The sequence below is a fragment of the Asterias amurensis genome, chromosome 3, assembly GCF_032118995.1.
Source record: "Asterias amurensis chromosome 3, ASM3211899v1".
NCBI classification, from domain to species: domain Eukaryota; kingdom Metazoa; phylum Echinodermata; class Asteroidea; order Forcipulatida; family Asteriidae; genus Asterias; species Asterias amurensis.
Window position 1 is genome coordinate 14,296,531 of NC_092650.1, and position 16,136 is coordinate 14,312,666.

General features: G+C 39.1%; 1 protein-coding gene across 2 annotated transcripts in view; it reads left to right on the forward strand.

Annotated features, from left to right (window-relative positions):
• LOC139934649 (uncharacterized) overlaps positions 1-16,136 on the forward strand; it is a 26,949-nt gene continuing 10,813 nt past the window's right edge. The window contains exons 1-8 of one of the 2 annotated variants that reach the window (XM_071928971.1): positions 1-141; positions 3,093-3,550; positions 5,874-5,960; positions 7,404-7,552; positions 8,170-8,239; positions 11,036-11,178; positions 14,077-14,214; positions 14,975-15,191. In XM_071928971.1, coding sequence (XP_071785072.1) covers positions 3,131-3,550; positions 5,874-5,960; positions 7,404-7,552; positions 8,170-8,239; positions 11,036-11,178; positions 14,077-14,214; positions 14,975-15,173 — 1,206 coding nt within the window. In that variant the 5' untranslated portion in view covers positions 1-141; positions 3,093-3,130 and the 3' untranslated portion in view covers positions 15,174-15,191. Of the gene's footprint in view, positions 142-3,092; positions 3,551-5,873; positions 5,961-7,403; positions 7,553-8,169; positions 8,240-11,035; positions 11,179-14,076; positions 14,215-14,974; positions 16,105-16,136 lie in introns of those variants that run through there. The other variant, XM_071928970.1, reaches the window with a different exon arrangement.

Genomic DNA, 16,136 nt, shown 5'->3' on the forward strand with positions numbered 1-16,136 from the left:
GACGTCTCGATCTCGCGCACGAAGTGCTCGGCACTAACATAACAAAAATAAGCAGCTGATTTTGTCAACTAAGTTGGGTCACTTTCCTCTAAGTCTAATGTGGTATAAATGTTCTACATTTACACATGGTCTACCCTACTCGTAAGTATCCACTTTGTATGTGTTTTTCTACCTAGTTACTGCACTACATTATGGGAGGAGTTTACGGCACCGTCGTCACTCGTGACTCTGAACATGGAGGTAGATTTCATGGTCATGTTGACCTTGTTTGTTTGTTCGTTGACTGTGTGCATGAAACATGATGACTGACGACGCTCTTTACCTCTCTAGACTATGGTCTAAAGGTAAAGCCAAAAGGAATGCACTGTTTTCTTTGTATATTTAAAACGAAAATGGTTTCCTTTTCCCGTCACCATTAAATTAAAGGCAGTGGACACTATTATTGGTAATTGTCAAAGACTAGCCTTCACAGTTGGTGTATCTCATTAATAATGATAATAATGATTAATAATGATTATCATTATTATCATATGCATAAAGTAACAAACCTGTGAAAATTTGAGCTCAATCGGTCATCAAAGTTGCGAGATAATAATGAAAGAAGAAAACACCCTGGTCACACGAAGTTGTGTGCGTTTAGAATTATAGATGGTTGATTTCGAGACCTCAAGTTCTAAACTTAAACTTGAGGTCTCGAAATCAAATTCTTGGAAAATTACTTCTTTCTCCAAAACTATGGCACTTTAGAGGGAGCTGTTTCTCACAATGATATATACCACCAACCTCTCCCCATTACTCGTCACCAAGAAAGGTTTTATGCTAATAATTATTTTGAGTAATTACCAATAGTGTCCACTGCCTTTAATGATAATGAAAAAAGCTTCGGTATTTTAATAGTATTTCGCCGCAGGTTTTATTTCTCAACGATTTTTTTTAAATTTTTTTTTTTACCCCTGACCATGCTCACGCTGACTGGGGGACCTCCGAACAAAGATATTGACAAAATAGGGACATCGCAAATATAGGGCTAGATAGCTCAGTTGGTAGAGCGCCGGCACGTTAATCCGGAGGTCGTTGGTTCGAATCCCACTCTAGTCAATTCTTTGTTCAACCCCAAAAATCATTTACAAATTTACCCAGTCAGTTTCCCTTGTGGTTTATATTGATATCTGAAACAAAAAGTCGCATCCCCTTAAGGTGATCCCCTAGCTGCCGCTTCCCAGGTTGTATCGTAATTTGGGTGTGATCCCTGGCTACACGGCAGTTAACGGTTGTATGGCTTCTGACTGGCACCCCTGAACAAAGATATTGACAAAATAGGGACACCGCCAATATAGGGCTAGATAGCTCAGTTGGTAGAGCACCGGCACGTTAATCCGGAGGTCGTTGGTTCGAATCCCACTCTAGTCAATTCTTTGTTCAACCCCAAAAATCATTTACAAATTTACTCAGTCAGTTTCCCTTGTGGTTTATAAAAATAAAATACAAAAAATTAAATTTGTGGTATCTCCCTAACTCTCCCCTTCCTTCTCTCCTCTGGTAGGCTATTACTATTATTAATTGGGCTCTACCGAGTCTACTGCTTCATCCTCTTTCATCCATTATTTGCCATTTTTTATCACGATTCAGAACTGTAATGCGTTATGGGTAGGCAGATGGGGCATTTGCTACAGAGCATTGTATGTTGTCATGCATGGCCACGACGTGCGCATGCATGGGGATATATCTTTGTGTGGGTTCAACAGTGACCTCACTGGTTATTTTGTCTATTTGCGATAAACCTTATAAATTATGTTTACCTATAGACCTAATTGCGATAACTTAACCCTCCTGCCGACGGCGGAGCCGGAGGGTTACGAAGCATACTTGAGTGAAAAAGGCGAAAAAGTTTACTTAGTCAACAGATTTGCTCAATTCTTCCCACTTTCAAAAATCATGATACAAATTCTAAGAACTCAAACTTAATCCTCAATGTCTAATGAATAACACTCCAAAACACAATTAAAAAAATATTTTGAACAAAAAGGACACAAACTTACAAGATCCCAGAGCGGCACAGTCACAAATTTCCCAGGTTCTATTTTGAACCTGTAGCATCGCTATTTTGTGACTTCCCGATATGTTCAACGCTTTTTTTTTTTGTCACCAAGTGCTGAACCGCAGGTACCGGCCAATTGAATTGACGACCTGCCGAGCCGCGGCCGAGTTGGAGTAAACCAATCTGAAGGGGTGTTATATTTGGCAGTGCGTGCGCGCTGTTTGTTTACTAGGCCGGCCCGCCGTTCACTCATCACCTCATATAGCGCGCACGCACTGCCGCACTGCAACACCCCTTTTACAGAATGGTTTAGTCCAACTCAGCCGAGGCTCGTCAGGTTGTCAATTCAATTGGCTGGTACCTGCGGTTCAGCGCTTGGTGACCAAAAAATAAAGCGTTGAACATATATCGGGAAGTCACAAAATAGCAGTGCTACTTTTCAGACTGGGACATTTGTGACTGTTTTGCTCCAAGATCTGGTAAGTTTTTGTACTTTTTTTCGAAATATTTTATCAATGGTGTTTTGAGTGTTAGGCCTATTCATTAGATATTGAGGATTAAGGTCGTGTTCATAGAATTTGAATCATGATTTTTGAAAGTGGTAAAAAATGAGCAAATGTTGAAATTGTATGTGTTTGACCATTTTGCCCTTTTCACTCGAGTATGCTTCGTAACCCTCCAACTCCACTACTACTATAGACCCTAATGCTCGAAGGATTGGAATATTGAAAAATTTAGTGCATCAATCAAATAATGCAACTTAAAGTACTGACTGGGATTTTAACCTGTAATAAGCGTCCTGCTTCCATAAATGCAAATTTCTTTGGTTATGATATAAACAGATCATAATAGGCCAAGGGCCCACTTTCCAAAAGAGCTAAGATTTATCCTATTTATTTTGAATCAATCTTAACTTCAAGGCAACAGGTGGTGCCTCAGTTTCAAATCATTATTATTAAGACAATTTGTTTTAAGATGATTTTTTTGTAACCGAGCTGTGATGCCCAATTTAAACCTGAATAATAATGTTCTTCAAAATTTCTTATAATTTCAGAGTCCTCCTTGCAAAATTGTTAGAACGACTGTGTAATAATGGAAGACAACTTTGACCATCACCATATCGACGTGACGTCACCCATGATGGAAACGGCTCTCGAAGCTCGATCATCGTCTGCTTCTCTGAACACGACAACGAAAAGTGTGTCAACCTCCTCGTCCACAAGGAGCTTACAATCCAAATCCTCGGATGGAGACGAGATAGACTGTATACCAGAGAGTAGTGCCTTAATGACCACAGGCTCGGGTACACCACCCAGGCCTAAGAATCTTCCTTCCAGGCTACAGGGGGCTTCTTCAGGGGGGCCTGTTGATGGACTACGGGACGGAGCCACCAGACATAATAGCCTGGGGGTAGGAACGTGTGTGAATGTAACAGTTCAGGAGACGGCTGAGGAGAGACTGAAAGCACCTATTGTTGGTTATGAAATCATGGAGCAAAGAGCAAAATTCACGGTGGGTTCTTTAGCTGTCATTCATTCATTCATTTATTCATTATTGGTTTATTATTTTAAAAACAAATTCCCATGGCGACCGGAGGTCGAATTACAGGAAAATATTAAAAATAAGAAGAAAAAAAACACTATTTCACATTATTTAAGAAATAATTGATTAAGGAGAGACAAATATTTACAATGTATAAAACAAATTGTTCTAAAAGTTGCGGGAAAAAAACAGAACCGGGATAAAAAATATGTCCCGATCCAATAGGCTTATGCATGTTGCTCATTAGCAGGCCTGATACTTCACGTAGGCAACAAAGTTATTGCCTCCGTGCCACATGGTCATTGACTTGGTGCCCTTGAAATGCTCTGTAGTAGAAATTTACAATTAATCATAGGGTGCCCTTTGCAAAGGAGAAATTGCCTTGGACACCCAGCAGGGTGGATGTGTGCGCATTACAAGTCTTTATTGGTGCCCTTACCCTTTCAAAAGCGAAGCATACTGCATTAGGCCTGTATAGTTCATTTTCAAAAAGTGAAAGCGCACCAAGGCATTTTCTCCTTGGTAAAGAGCATTTCAAGGGCATCAAGGCAATGACCGGGGGGGGGGGGGGGGGGGGGCATGGAGGCAATCGCATTTGTTGCCCCCTCCAAGTATAAGGCCTGACTCATCAGACCAATGTTTAAGTTCGGTTTCCTTGGCATAAAAACGACTGGGAGTATTTATATATTCCCACTCTAGATTGGATACCAGTCCATCAGAGGTTACTCCCCAGAATTCCTCTTTTTATATTCCCATTTGTGCCATAACTTATTAACTACAAAAAAATAGTACAAAACCATTGGAGTTTGGTAGTTTTGGATAATGCGACAATACATGGTAGATTAATTTGTTTCACACTGTGTGAGTCAAATGTTTGCCTCGGATGCCATTTGCCACCTACATGTAGGGTGTACCAAACGCATGGACCCCATCAGTGTGCAACATTTGTTTTGTAAGACCATGGTAATAGACTGTAGGCGATCTGTCGTCATCTGCCAATACTATTACGATAAGATTACAGAGTTAAAAAACAGTGTCAGTGATAATAGGCCTAAATTGAAACTACAATGGCTGGTTTGCGGTTGTTGACAGAATCATTGTTTGACTGTTCCCTATGGCGCAACAGACTGGCATGTCAATAAATTTAGTACTAGACTAATGCAAAGCTCATTCATGTACCGTGGGGTATTTCCGATAATGTAAAGTGGGCATGATCAAGGTACAGTATGTATTCCGTTGGTACATTATTCATGTTCCCCCGACTCAAGAGCCGTAAACATGCAGGCCTGTATCCTTCGTTTTTGAAATAGCAAGGGCACCAGGTCATTTTCTCCTTAATGGTAGAGGGCACCCTATGATAAGGAAAAAGTAAATTTTTACTGTAGCATTTCTTTCAAGGGCACCAAGGCAAAGACCAGGGGGCATGGAGGCAATCGCCTTCGTTGTCTCTATGAAGTATAAAGCCTGAATGTGGGTCTTTGTAGACTGGGCCCAATTTCATAGAGCTGCTTAAGCACAAAATTTTGCGTAAGCAAAAAATTCATTGCTTAGTAAAATCAGATTACCGGCCAAGATACTACTCAATTGTTATGCTAAGTAAACAACAGCTAAATACTAGTCATAAGCAATGTATATGGCATGAAATTTTGGCCAGTAACATGTGTAAAATAAGCGAGCTATTTTTGAGCTTAAGCAAATTCTTTGCTTAAGCAGCTCTATGAAATTGGCCCCTGGTCCCCTAGAGAGACTGCTCACTGGTGTTTAGGGTGGCACGGTTGGCTTGTGGGTAAAACGCTCGCCTCTCACCAAGGCGACCCCGGTTCGATTCCTGGTCGGGGCCATATGTGAGTTGAGTTCTGCGTTGGTTCTCTGCTGTGCCACGAGGGTTTTCCAGACTATCCGGTTTTCCTCCCTCGGGAAAAATCAAACACTTTCGATCTTGGCCGTGGTCATAATGGGTTGATGTGGCTGGCAGCTGAATGTGCCCTTGCATGCCTGCTTTTCGAACACGTTGTAGCAGCGTCCTACGCAATTCAACTCTAGCTGCGAGTAAGGACGATTAGCCCCCCAGATTATTATTATTATTATTATTATTACATACAGGCCCATCGATTTCAATGGATACAATGATTTCATAATGTACAATGGTTTCATTGGATAGGCGTGCAGTGACATGAAGCATTCCATAAAGTGTGTTCCAATGAGTATTCTGAGGTGGTATAGTTTGTCGGCCTGAACTTTGAAACTTCAAGGCATCGCTAAAGATGTTTAATTTTGTTCAATTTTCTACCAGGTCTTTAAAATACACGTACGGAGATCCGACAGAGATAATTGGCTAATCTTCCGCAGGTATACAGACTTTGTGAGAGTCAATGACAAGGTAAACATAATGCTATACTATTTTTGTAGTAGTCCTGATGGCATGATTAAAGGAACACATTGCTTTGGATCGGACGAGTTGGTCTATAAAAAGCATTTGTAACTGTTTGTTATGAAATGCATATGGTTAGAAAGATGTTTTAAAAGTAGAATACAATGATCCACACAACATTGCCACGAAATTGCGTGGTTTTCCTTTTCGTTCGCGAACTATTACACGGTCTGCCATTTTTGGGAGTAAAAAAGTTGACTCCGACAAATGGCTGACCGTGTTAGTCGACGGTATAAAAGGAAAACCACGCAATTTCGAGGCATGGTTGTGTGGATCATTGTATTCTACTTTTACAACATTTTTCCACCCATATGCATTTCATAACAAACGGTTACAAATGCTTTTCAAAGACCAACTCGACTGTTCCAATGCAACATGTTCCTTTTTAACCTGATTTAGTCGCGACTTGCCTTAGAAGCAACAGTCGAAATTACGACACCAGTCGCACCAGTTACCCAGGCTTCAATAAAAAAAGCCTGGCTCATATTTGGGGGAAAATATCAAGACTGCAGAGATTGTAGCTCAAAACTTCACTGGGCCAGAAAACTTGTGACAAGACCAGAATCAAAACGAGCAGTTACACTATCTGCACAGTTCCACAATTTGAGCTGTTTCCCCAAAAAACACTGAGAGATGCTTGATCTCATATTGCTTTATGGGCAATGGGTAAGGGAATCAATGTGTGGTCAAGAGGTTTTCAACGAGTGGTTTAAACCCGCCGAGGTCTGGTTCTTGATAATTTACATGCCTCGACTTTGTCTCGGTAAAATTATCAAGTCGGTTTTAACCACTATTTGAAAACCGATTCAACACACTTTGATTCCCATTCTTAAATACCTTTTTGGTCAAAAACATCATCACTTTTTGGTCAAAAAGTAAAATAAATGCAAAAATTATAATTGTTTCATGATTTCTTTAAACACAACACCCCTCCAGCTATGAAATGGTAAGGCCCAGTTAAGGTTCTCGGGTAAACAACTCCTTATAAGGTAATGCTGTGCTCATCGCGCGTATCGCGAGATGTGGCACAACTGTTTCAGCCGTTGCTCTCGACCAATAGCTGAATGAAGAAACTGTCTAATAAGAACAGGTGCAAGGTCGCGTGTCACGCCCATGAATTAACACTACCGGTCATAAACAAAGGTTTATACACACCCACGTGACGCTCTCTCTACCAATAGGAATAGCGAAAATTACAGTGAGTTGATACTATTCAAAAACATGAAATCGCCGGACTTTTACGGTTGAGAACTTCCACGGGCTTGTGGTCCAGTGTTAATTTTGAGCCCTTATAAGTTCAGGAAGTAATCCTTCATTCAACCTGCATTTCAACGTAACTCTGTAACCATAGCATAGCCCTAAATCCTTTTTCTTTGTCTTCTTTCTCTACAGTTGAGGGAACTTTTCCCGATATTTCGCCTTTCTCTGCCGCCCAAGAGATGGTTCGGCAGCAATTTTGACCAGAACTTTCTTGAGGACAGGCAGCTTGGCTTACAAGCTTTCATTGACAATATCACCGGCCACAAAGATGTTGTACTGACGTGAGTACCGGTAGCAAGGAATATAAAGAAAAGAATATAGTGACGATCAGGGTGGAGGTGAGGGGGGGGGGAAATATCTTCCTGAATAAGCTATTTACGTGTTAGATTTGAATATTGTCTGGGTAAAATAACGTGCTTGATCATACATTGTAAGTTACTACTGAAATTTGGATACCTTACTTAGACTATCGAGACAGTTGCTATGTCACATGATTAGGGGCAGGCTTTTGCGTAGTTTCGTAAGGCACGATGGTCATTATAACACAAATCTGAATGAATGTGTTTGGCAAAATGGTACCAGGGTTTGCTTATCTGGATGTTGCTATGCCAACGCTTGACCTAAACCATTTGACAACAACAACTCTATAGACCTTTATCATGGGTGCTGCCATCTTGAATTTTTCCCATTGATATCAATGTTACCAAACCGAGGCTGGAAGAACAAATTAGTCTGGTTATTATTTGCGAAATGATTACGAGCATTCATTGTTGTTATTCGATACAAGGAACATGACCAAGATGGAGGCAGCATGATGAAGGTCTGAGGAAATCAGTTACTTGTTTATTGGGTTTGAAAGTGATTCTGACGCCTTTGTTTGTGATTATTTCCCCTGTAGTGGACCTGTAAGGGAGTTTCTGTGCCTCGATGATCCACCAGGTCCTCATGATAACATTGAAGAAAGCAGGGTGAGTGTCGTCTGTTAAAGGTAGTGGACACTATTGGTAATTGTCAAAGACTAGCCTTCACAGTTGGTGTATCTCAACATTTATAAACATAAAATAACAAACCTGTGAACATTTGAGCTCAATCAGTCATTGAACTTGCGAGATAATAACCGAAGTTGTGTGCGTTTAGATGGTTGATTTTGAGACCTCAAGTTCCAAGTCTGAGGTCTCGAAATCAAATTCGTGGAGAATTACTTCTTTCTCGAAAACCATGGCACTTCAGAAGGAGCAGTTTCTCACAATGTTTTATACCACCAACCTCTCTCCCCATTACTCGTCACCAAGAAAGGTTTTATGCTAATAATTATTTTGAGTAATTACCAAGTGTCCACTGCCTTTAAATACACCCCCACCCAAACCCCTTTCTCAACCAACATTAAAGGAACACGTTGCCTTGGATCGGTCGAGTTGGTCTTTGAAAAGCGTTTGTAACCGTTTGTTATAAAAAGCGTATGGTTGGAAAGATGTTCTAAAAGTATAATCCACACTAATACGCCTTGAACATGCGTGGTTTTCTTTGTACATGTACAACGTCGACTAACATGGTCGGCCATTTTATGGGAGTCAATTTTGTTACTCCCATAAATGGCCGACCATGTTAGTTTGCAAAATAAAAGGAAAACCACTTTTGCCGATCCAATCCAAGGCAACATGTCCCTTTAAACATAAAGTAATGTCCAAAAAATGATTTTCATCTCGGGAGACGAACAAAGTTTTAGCATGTACAATGTGTTTACCAGTACTGGCATTTAATTACCAGACCTGGTAACTACCAGTGGACACTATTGGTAATTACTCAAGATAATTATCGGCATAAAACCTCACTTGGTAACAAATAATGGGGAGAGGTTGATAGTATAAAACATTGAGAGAAACGGCTTCGCTGAAGTGGAGTGGTTTTCGAGAAAGAAGTAATTTTCCACGAGTTTGATTTCGAGACCTCAAGTTTAGAACTTGAGGTGTCGAAATCAAGCATCTGAAAGCGCATAACTTTGTATGAAAAGGGTGTTTTTTTCTTCATAGTTATCTCGCAACTCTGACGGCCAATCGGGCTCAAATTTTCACAGGCTTGTTATTTTATGCATATGTTGAGATACACCAAGTGAGAAGACTGGTCTTTGACAATTACCAATAGTGTCCACTGTCTTTAATTAATGTGCTGAAAAAACACAAAACTTGTCTTGTAGGACCTATTTTCACTGTGTTCAAAGCCCTTTCACTTCTGTTCGCTGAGCAAATTCAACCAAGTTTGTAATTGTTTAAAACCAGGGTGTGCCTGGTTTTGCCACGACTAGTCCCAATGATACCAAATTCAGTCGAAATCCATTTCCCTGTTCTATTTTCACTGTACCTGCTTACTTTCTGTTTAAGTTCCATTGTGTTTTTATGTTGTGATGTCTCTTTGCTTTTCGGTTTCGCTTAAGCAGCCATTCGAGTATCACTTGTGTTTGGATAACGAAACACTGTCGGGCTGTGTACATTAGTTTATTATTGTATTTGTACTTCCTTAATACTAAAATGTTGACTTTTGATTGCTACAGGAGCTCTTTTATGATCAGTTCTAGCCACGAAATCCCCATCCAGTTAAAATAACAACAATAATACATTGAGACTCTTAATGTTGTTTTTTCCAGATTATATTTGTAGGGGTGCTTGTCTTTCAATTTAAGGCAGGGGACACTATTGGTAATTACTCAAAATAATTATTAGTATAAAACCTCACTTGGTAACGAGTAATGAAGAGCTGTTGATAGTAAAAAACAGTGTGAGAAACAACTCCCTCTCAAGTAACGTAGCTTTTGAGAAAGAAGTACTTTTCCACTAATTTGATTTTGAGACTTCGGATTTAGAATTTTAGGTCTTGAAATCAAGCATCTGAAAGCACACAACTTCATGTGACAAGTGTGTTTTTTCTTTCATTATTATCTCACAACTTTGACAGCCAATTGAGCTCAAATTTTCAAAGGTTTGATGTTTAGATACACCAAGTGAGAAGACTGGTCTTTGACAATTACCAGTAGTGTCCAGTGTCTTTAAAGCTGGTAATAAATTCCTCTGTAATTTCGAATTTCTTTCAGTACCACAATTCAGTTTGATTCAAGATTTGTTTTGTTTTCTTGAAGTTGTTTACGCCTTTCTATTATAATTAGACTCATTTAAAGAATGACAGGCACTTTGATTTCAGTACCACATTTCAGTTTGATTCATGAGTTTGTTATGGCTGATTTGACCCCAAAATTTTGATTTCAAATTCAATAGGTATTTTGAGAAAGATAAAAGCTTTCATTTGAGCCATTGGTATTGCTCGAAAAAGTTCGCCAATTATGAGTAGCAGTAAAATAAATTGCTCAAAATATAGTTTTTGTCGAGATCCCAACAATATATCATGTGACCAATTCTTATGTGTTTTATAAGAAACGTTTTAAATGTTTGCCATGGTTCCTGACCATTAAAGGTAAAAGTTGAACTTTTTTTCGTTAGAACGGGTGATACTCATTGAAATACCATTCACCCAAAAAAATCTAATTTTTAATGTTTGGGGTCAAAAATCTGACATAGCATCTTTAAAGCTAGCAATAATTTCTGCTGTATTAGGCCTATCGTAACCGTTTAAGTACATTTTATGAGTTTGTTTTATTCTGTTTGGACAGGCTCTCTGTTTAGTAAATTTCCATTTTTTTTTTACGTCTTTCTATGATAATTAAACTCGATGACAGGCACTTTAATCTGTTGTTGTTGTTGTTGTTTTGAGGGCAGGCTCTCTGTGAATCTCTGGATGAAACGGTGTATAATCTTCGCAAAGAGCTGGCCGAACGAGACAGGAGGATTTCCCTATTGAACGCTGAGCTTGAGGAAGCTCATCAGCACATTGCACTCCTCAACCAGCATCTACTCAATGAGTGAGTTAAGACTAGGTCTGGGTGAATTGGGAATATTGCTACTCTGAAGAACAAACATGTCAAGATGTCTCCTACAGGAAATCCCGTAGGTCGACGTTTATAGCATTTTATTTTTGGTGATAAGGATTATTACGTAGCTTGGCGGATATGGGTTAATGTAACCATTTCATTTAAAGGATTTGGGTACTTTTTCAAAATGTCCACAGATTTACATTAAACTTACAGGGTTTGAAAATAATGATAGTGGACAGCTTCCCTTCAAATATTACTAACTAAGGTTGTGTGGTTTTTGAGAAATGAGTAAAACAAGTCACAAAATCATGTTGGTCTCATGAGACCAAAATGATTTTAGCATGTAAAATCTCCTTAACCAGTTATGATATTGTACCAAAACCATAGCCTAGCTGGTTAATACGTTTTTACATGCTACATGTAAAATACGTTTTTACATGCTAAAACTGAGACGAAAAATATTACTTTTACTCATTTCTCAAAAACTCCAGCACATCAGTAAGAAAAATTTCAAGGGAAGCTTTCCACTATCATAATCTTCAAACTGTGTAAGTTTAATGTAAATCTTTGGACATTGTGTTTTTTTGTTATGAAAAAGTACATATAAAAAAATACCCTTTAACGTAACTTTTTCAACCACATTTCAGTTTGACTCATGACATGTTATAAGTTAGTTTCTTTTTGTTTTTGGTCTCAGAATCTATCACTGCAATAACCTATCTTTCTCGAAGTTTGTATATATGTTGGGCGCGATCGGTCAATCTGTGCGATCAACCGATCGCACTGCGCTATTGAACGATCAAATTAAGATCAATTGGTCGCGCAGCAATCGGTTGATCGCGCAACAATCGGTCGATCGCGCAATGACATCTTTGCGCGATTGATCGATTGCGCTACGAGTATTTTTTCCCGTTATCAGCGGATCGCACAGGAAAGGCTTTGCGCGATCTATCGATCGTGCAGGAATGGGTTTGCGCGATCGACTGATAGTGCAGGAAAAGTTTTGCGCGATCAACCGATCGTGCAGGAAAAGTTTTGCACAATCGGCCGATCGCGCCAAACAATTCCTGCACAATCGGCCGATCGCGCAAAACCATTCCTGCACAATCGGCCGATCACTCATAACCATTCCTGCACAATCGGCCGATCGCGCAAAATCATTCCTGCACAATCGGCCGATCGCGCCGAGCCATTCCCGCACGATCGGTTGATCGCCGATTGATGCGCGATCGACCGATTGCTGCGCGATCGGTTGATCGCGCAGATTGACCGATCGCGCCCAACATATATACTCTGCGCTTTGAGTACCTTGTTTGGTAGATACGTGCGCTTTATAAGACTTTGTTATTAATACTTGACTAGTCGCACCTCAAATAGTCGCGGCTTTGACACTAGTTGTGAATAGTTTTTAATTCCAAAGATGCATTACAGCACGATGTTTGCCTTAGGCGCAATAGTACAAACTCACACTGGAAGGATTGAAGGATTGTACCACTGATGTCTGATTGTGTTTTGTAAGTAAATGTTGTTCATGGTGTAAATGCTGTTACATAGTTATACGTGGATGAATTTGATGTTCATGTGAAAATACTGTGGCAGTTTTGTTGCTGTTTCTCAGCAAGCAGTCACTGTATTTTGCTGAAAGTGTCCCATGTGACTTTGATCTTTCTATATTTGCCCCTGTATCACTTCAGCATTATGATAAAACTAGTCTAAAACAGTTTAAACGAAAATCACATTTGTTAGTGCTCTTCGGGTCATGTTGAAGGATCTTTAAAGGCAGTACAACATCAAGGTGATGTACAGCGCACCAGCGTTGCTACAACCTGAAACCCTGGAGTAGGGCCCTTTTTCAGTGTCCTCTGCTTTCTGCCACAGAGTTGCACTTACACTACAGTCACCTTTATCCATTTAGCCCACAGAGTTAGGCTGAATTAGCTTGAATTTCTTTACCAAATGTCAAAGCTTTTGAATGTGAAAGTTGTAAGTGAATCTGTTGGTTTTGTGTATTGCATCCAGAAATATCGAACAAAAGTATCACCTTATTGGATTTAACAAAAAATTTAGACTTGTGAACAAGTCGAAAAGGTCTGTCCTGGTGAGATAGTTGAATCGTGGCGTAATGATACAAGTTTCCGCGATCGAATACTGCTCTCGCCAGATCACTGCTCTTGCATGCAGAGGCTGACTGCCGACTACTAATTCTCATTAAAGCAGTAGTCTCGCCGGGGCCAGCAGTCTGGTAAGAATACAGCCAGTGTCGCAGGAAATCGTGGAGAGAGTCAGAACGCTATCACTGCGACAGACATTTAACAACTCAATGATTTTTTTTTGCCTCAAAATATCACGCAACTTAAATTTTGTTCCAGTGTTGCTTTACACCACAGCCTATCTTGTCTGTCCATTATTGTAATATACATAAGTCCATTTTTCAATTACCATGTAATTCATTTATGTAATAACATGTAGAAAATCTTTGACTTTTGTGTTAATTTAAGGGTTTGAATAATCATTAACGGCATTACCCATGAACTTGTAAAAATACAGGAACAATTTGTTGCTGAAAATTGTAATATACCTACACGCAAGTCCATTTTCCAACTACCGTGTAATTCATTAATGTATTAACATATAGAAGGCCTATGACTTTTTGTTGATATAAGGGGTGGGCCAATCATTAACTGCATTACCATGAACTTTGAACAATTTGTTGGTTATTCTTTAACTCACTCTCCCATGCGTTACTATAAAATTTATCAGTTTAGAGACTTAACAAACTATATTTATTTGATCGACTTAAAAACAAAAATTGTTGAATTTTAATTTTTTTAAACTTTAGATCGGTTTCTCTCCTTCTCTCTTCTCATTTTATGACACACCACTCAGAAGTATAAACGTCACAAATGCAGACACCTCATCAACTCCAGTGTCCGGTGAAAGCTCAACAATAGAGGGCGACATTCGTTCACAATCAGAGGCAGATCAGTCTATGTCACTAACGCAGTCTGAAGATCAAAGTAACAGGTACATTTTCCCCTAGATGATACCAAGCTTATTTGTTTGTTCTGTTTTTGCAAAAAAAGGGTTGAAGGCTAAGCAATTTGCGTGTTAGATTTGGATACATGTATTGTGTGGTACAATGGCAGGCTTGATCACAAGTTGGTTGAATTCCTCCAACTATAGAGACAGTTACTATGTTACATGAATTTTGGCACGCTTTTGTGAGTTACTTGAAAGACGGTAAACACCTATTCACAACTTTTTACCAATTAGCATTAGAAAGTGTTACATACACAATACATGTACATGTACATGTGAATGTTTCCCATTTTCGAGGAGAGCTTAAAGGCAGTGGACACTATTAGTTATCGTCAAACACCAGTCTTCTCACATGGTGTATCTCAACATAATGCATAAAATCAAAAACCTGAGAAAATTTGAACTCAAATGGTCATCGGAGTTGGGAGGTACAATGTTAATAATGGAAAAAAGCCAAATTGCCACCCATAGTTGTGTGCTTTCAGATTCTGGATTTTTTGACCTAAAAATCTAGTTCTGAGGTCTCTGAATTAAATTTGTGTAAAATTAGTTCTTTTGCGAAAACTAAGTTAGTTCAAAGGGAGCCGTTTCTCACAATTTTTTATACTGTCAACAGCTCTCCATTACTCAGTACCTTATAAGTTTATATGCTTAAAATTATTTTGAGTAATTACCAATAGTGTCCTCTGCCTTTGAGAACCATGTGTTACATTATTAAGATTACCTGTTTTGTTTGTGTGTCTAGACCAATCTCAAGACACTCTGCATCGTCACCGCACTCTGCATCGTCACCACGTACCGCATCCTTGTTACCACCAATCACGGAGATGCGTAGTCAGGTGACAGTCAGAGTCACAACGAGGTCTGATCAACACCTCGAATCGGGAGAAGAAGCTGATGAAGAATCACTCAGTTCCTGCTCAGAGGTCATCAAAGTCACATAGTGCAGAATGACGTCGCAGGTAAAAATCACAGCGTTATTATGGCACTAGCTGGTCACGTTTGGTAATTGTCAAAGACACTAATTTGTTTTATCATCAAGGATCTTCTTATTCATTATGGTTTTTACCCATATACAACGATGTCTGTTAGCACTGTATATACTCAGTACATCACCTGAGTTCTGTGAAAAACATTACAGCCATATTACTCGGGTGGGATTCAAACCCACGACCTTTGCAATTTTAGAGCACCGAGGATGTTTTTCTTTCTTTTCTCTTGCATATCAATGACCAATCAAGTCAAAACTTTACAGATTGTTGTTAATGATTACACAATGTGACAAAACTGGTCTTTGACGATTACCAAAAGTGTCCAGTGCCTTTAAATTGGAATAGATTGTAAGATAGTGGGGAAAAAGACACAGGTCCAAAGAGTTCAAAACTTAATCAGGATGAGAGAAAAAGTTAGATGAGTACATGTATCTCACAGTACTGGCCTTTATATATACTTACAAGGAATGCTTGATTTATTGAGTTCGTTTGCAATTTTATAGATAACTTAAAAAAAAAAATTGCGGTATGTATACTTGCCTTCTCTTATACAAAACTACTTAATTTTGACGTACAGTGTACATGTGCCATACATGTACATGTCTGTTAAAAGGTAAAATCTTGAAGTAAAATTGTACGAGAAAAAAGATTGTGTGATGTATATTTACGACATCATGCATACTGTACTTGTACGTGTGAAAAAAAAAATGATGTTCAACATCGGATCTTAAAGACTTGATCTTAATCATGATTTGTTTTAAATGCGTAATTTTTTAAAAACTTTATTGAGAAAGGAACATTTTGGTTTTTAAACATAACATTTTCTCTATCAATAATTGATAAAAAAAACGTGTAACATAAGGCCCAAAACTCAAGTTTCCTTGACAAAGGCTTGTCACTCTTGAAGGCTCATTT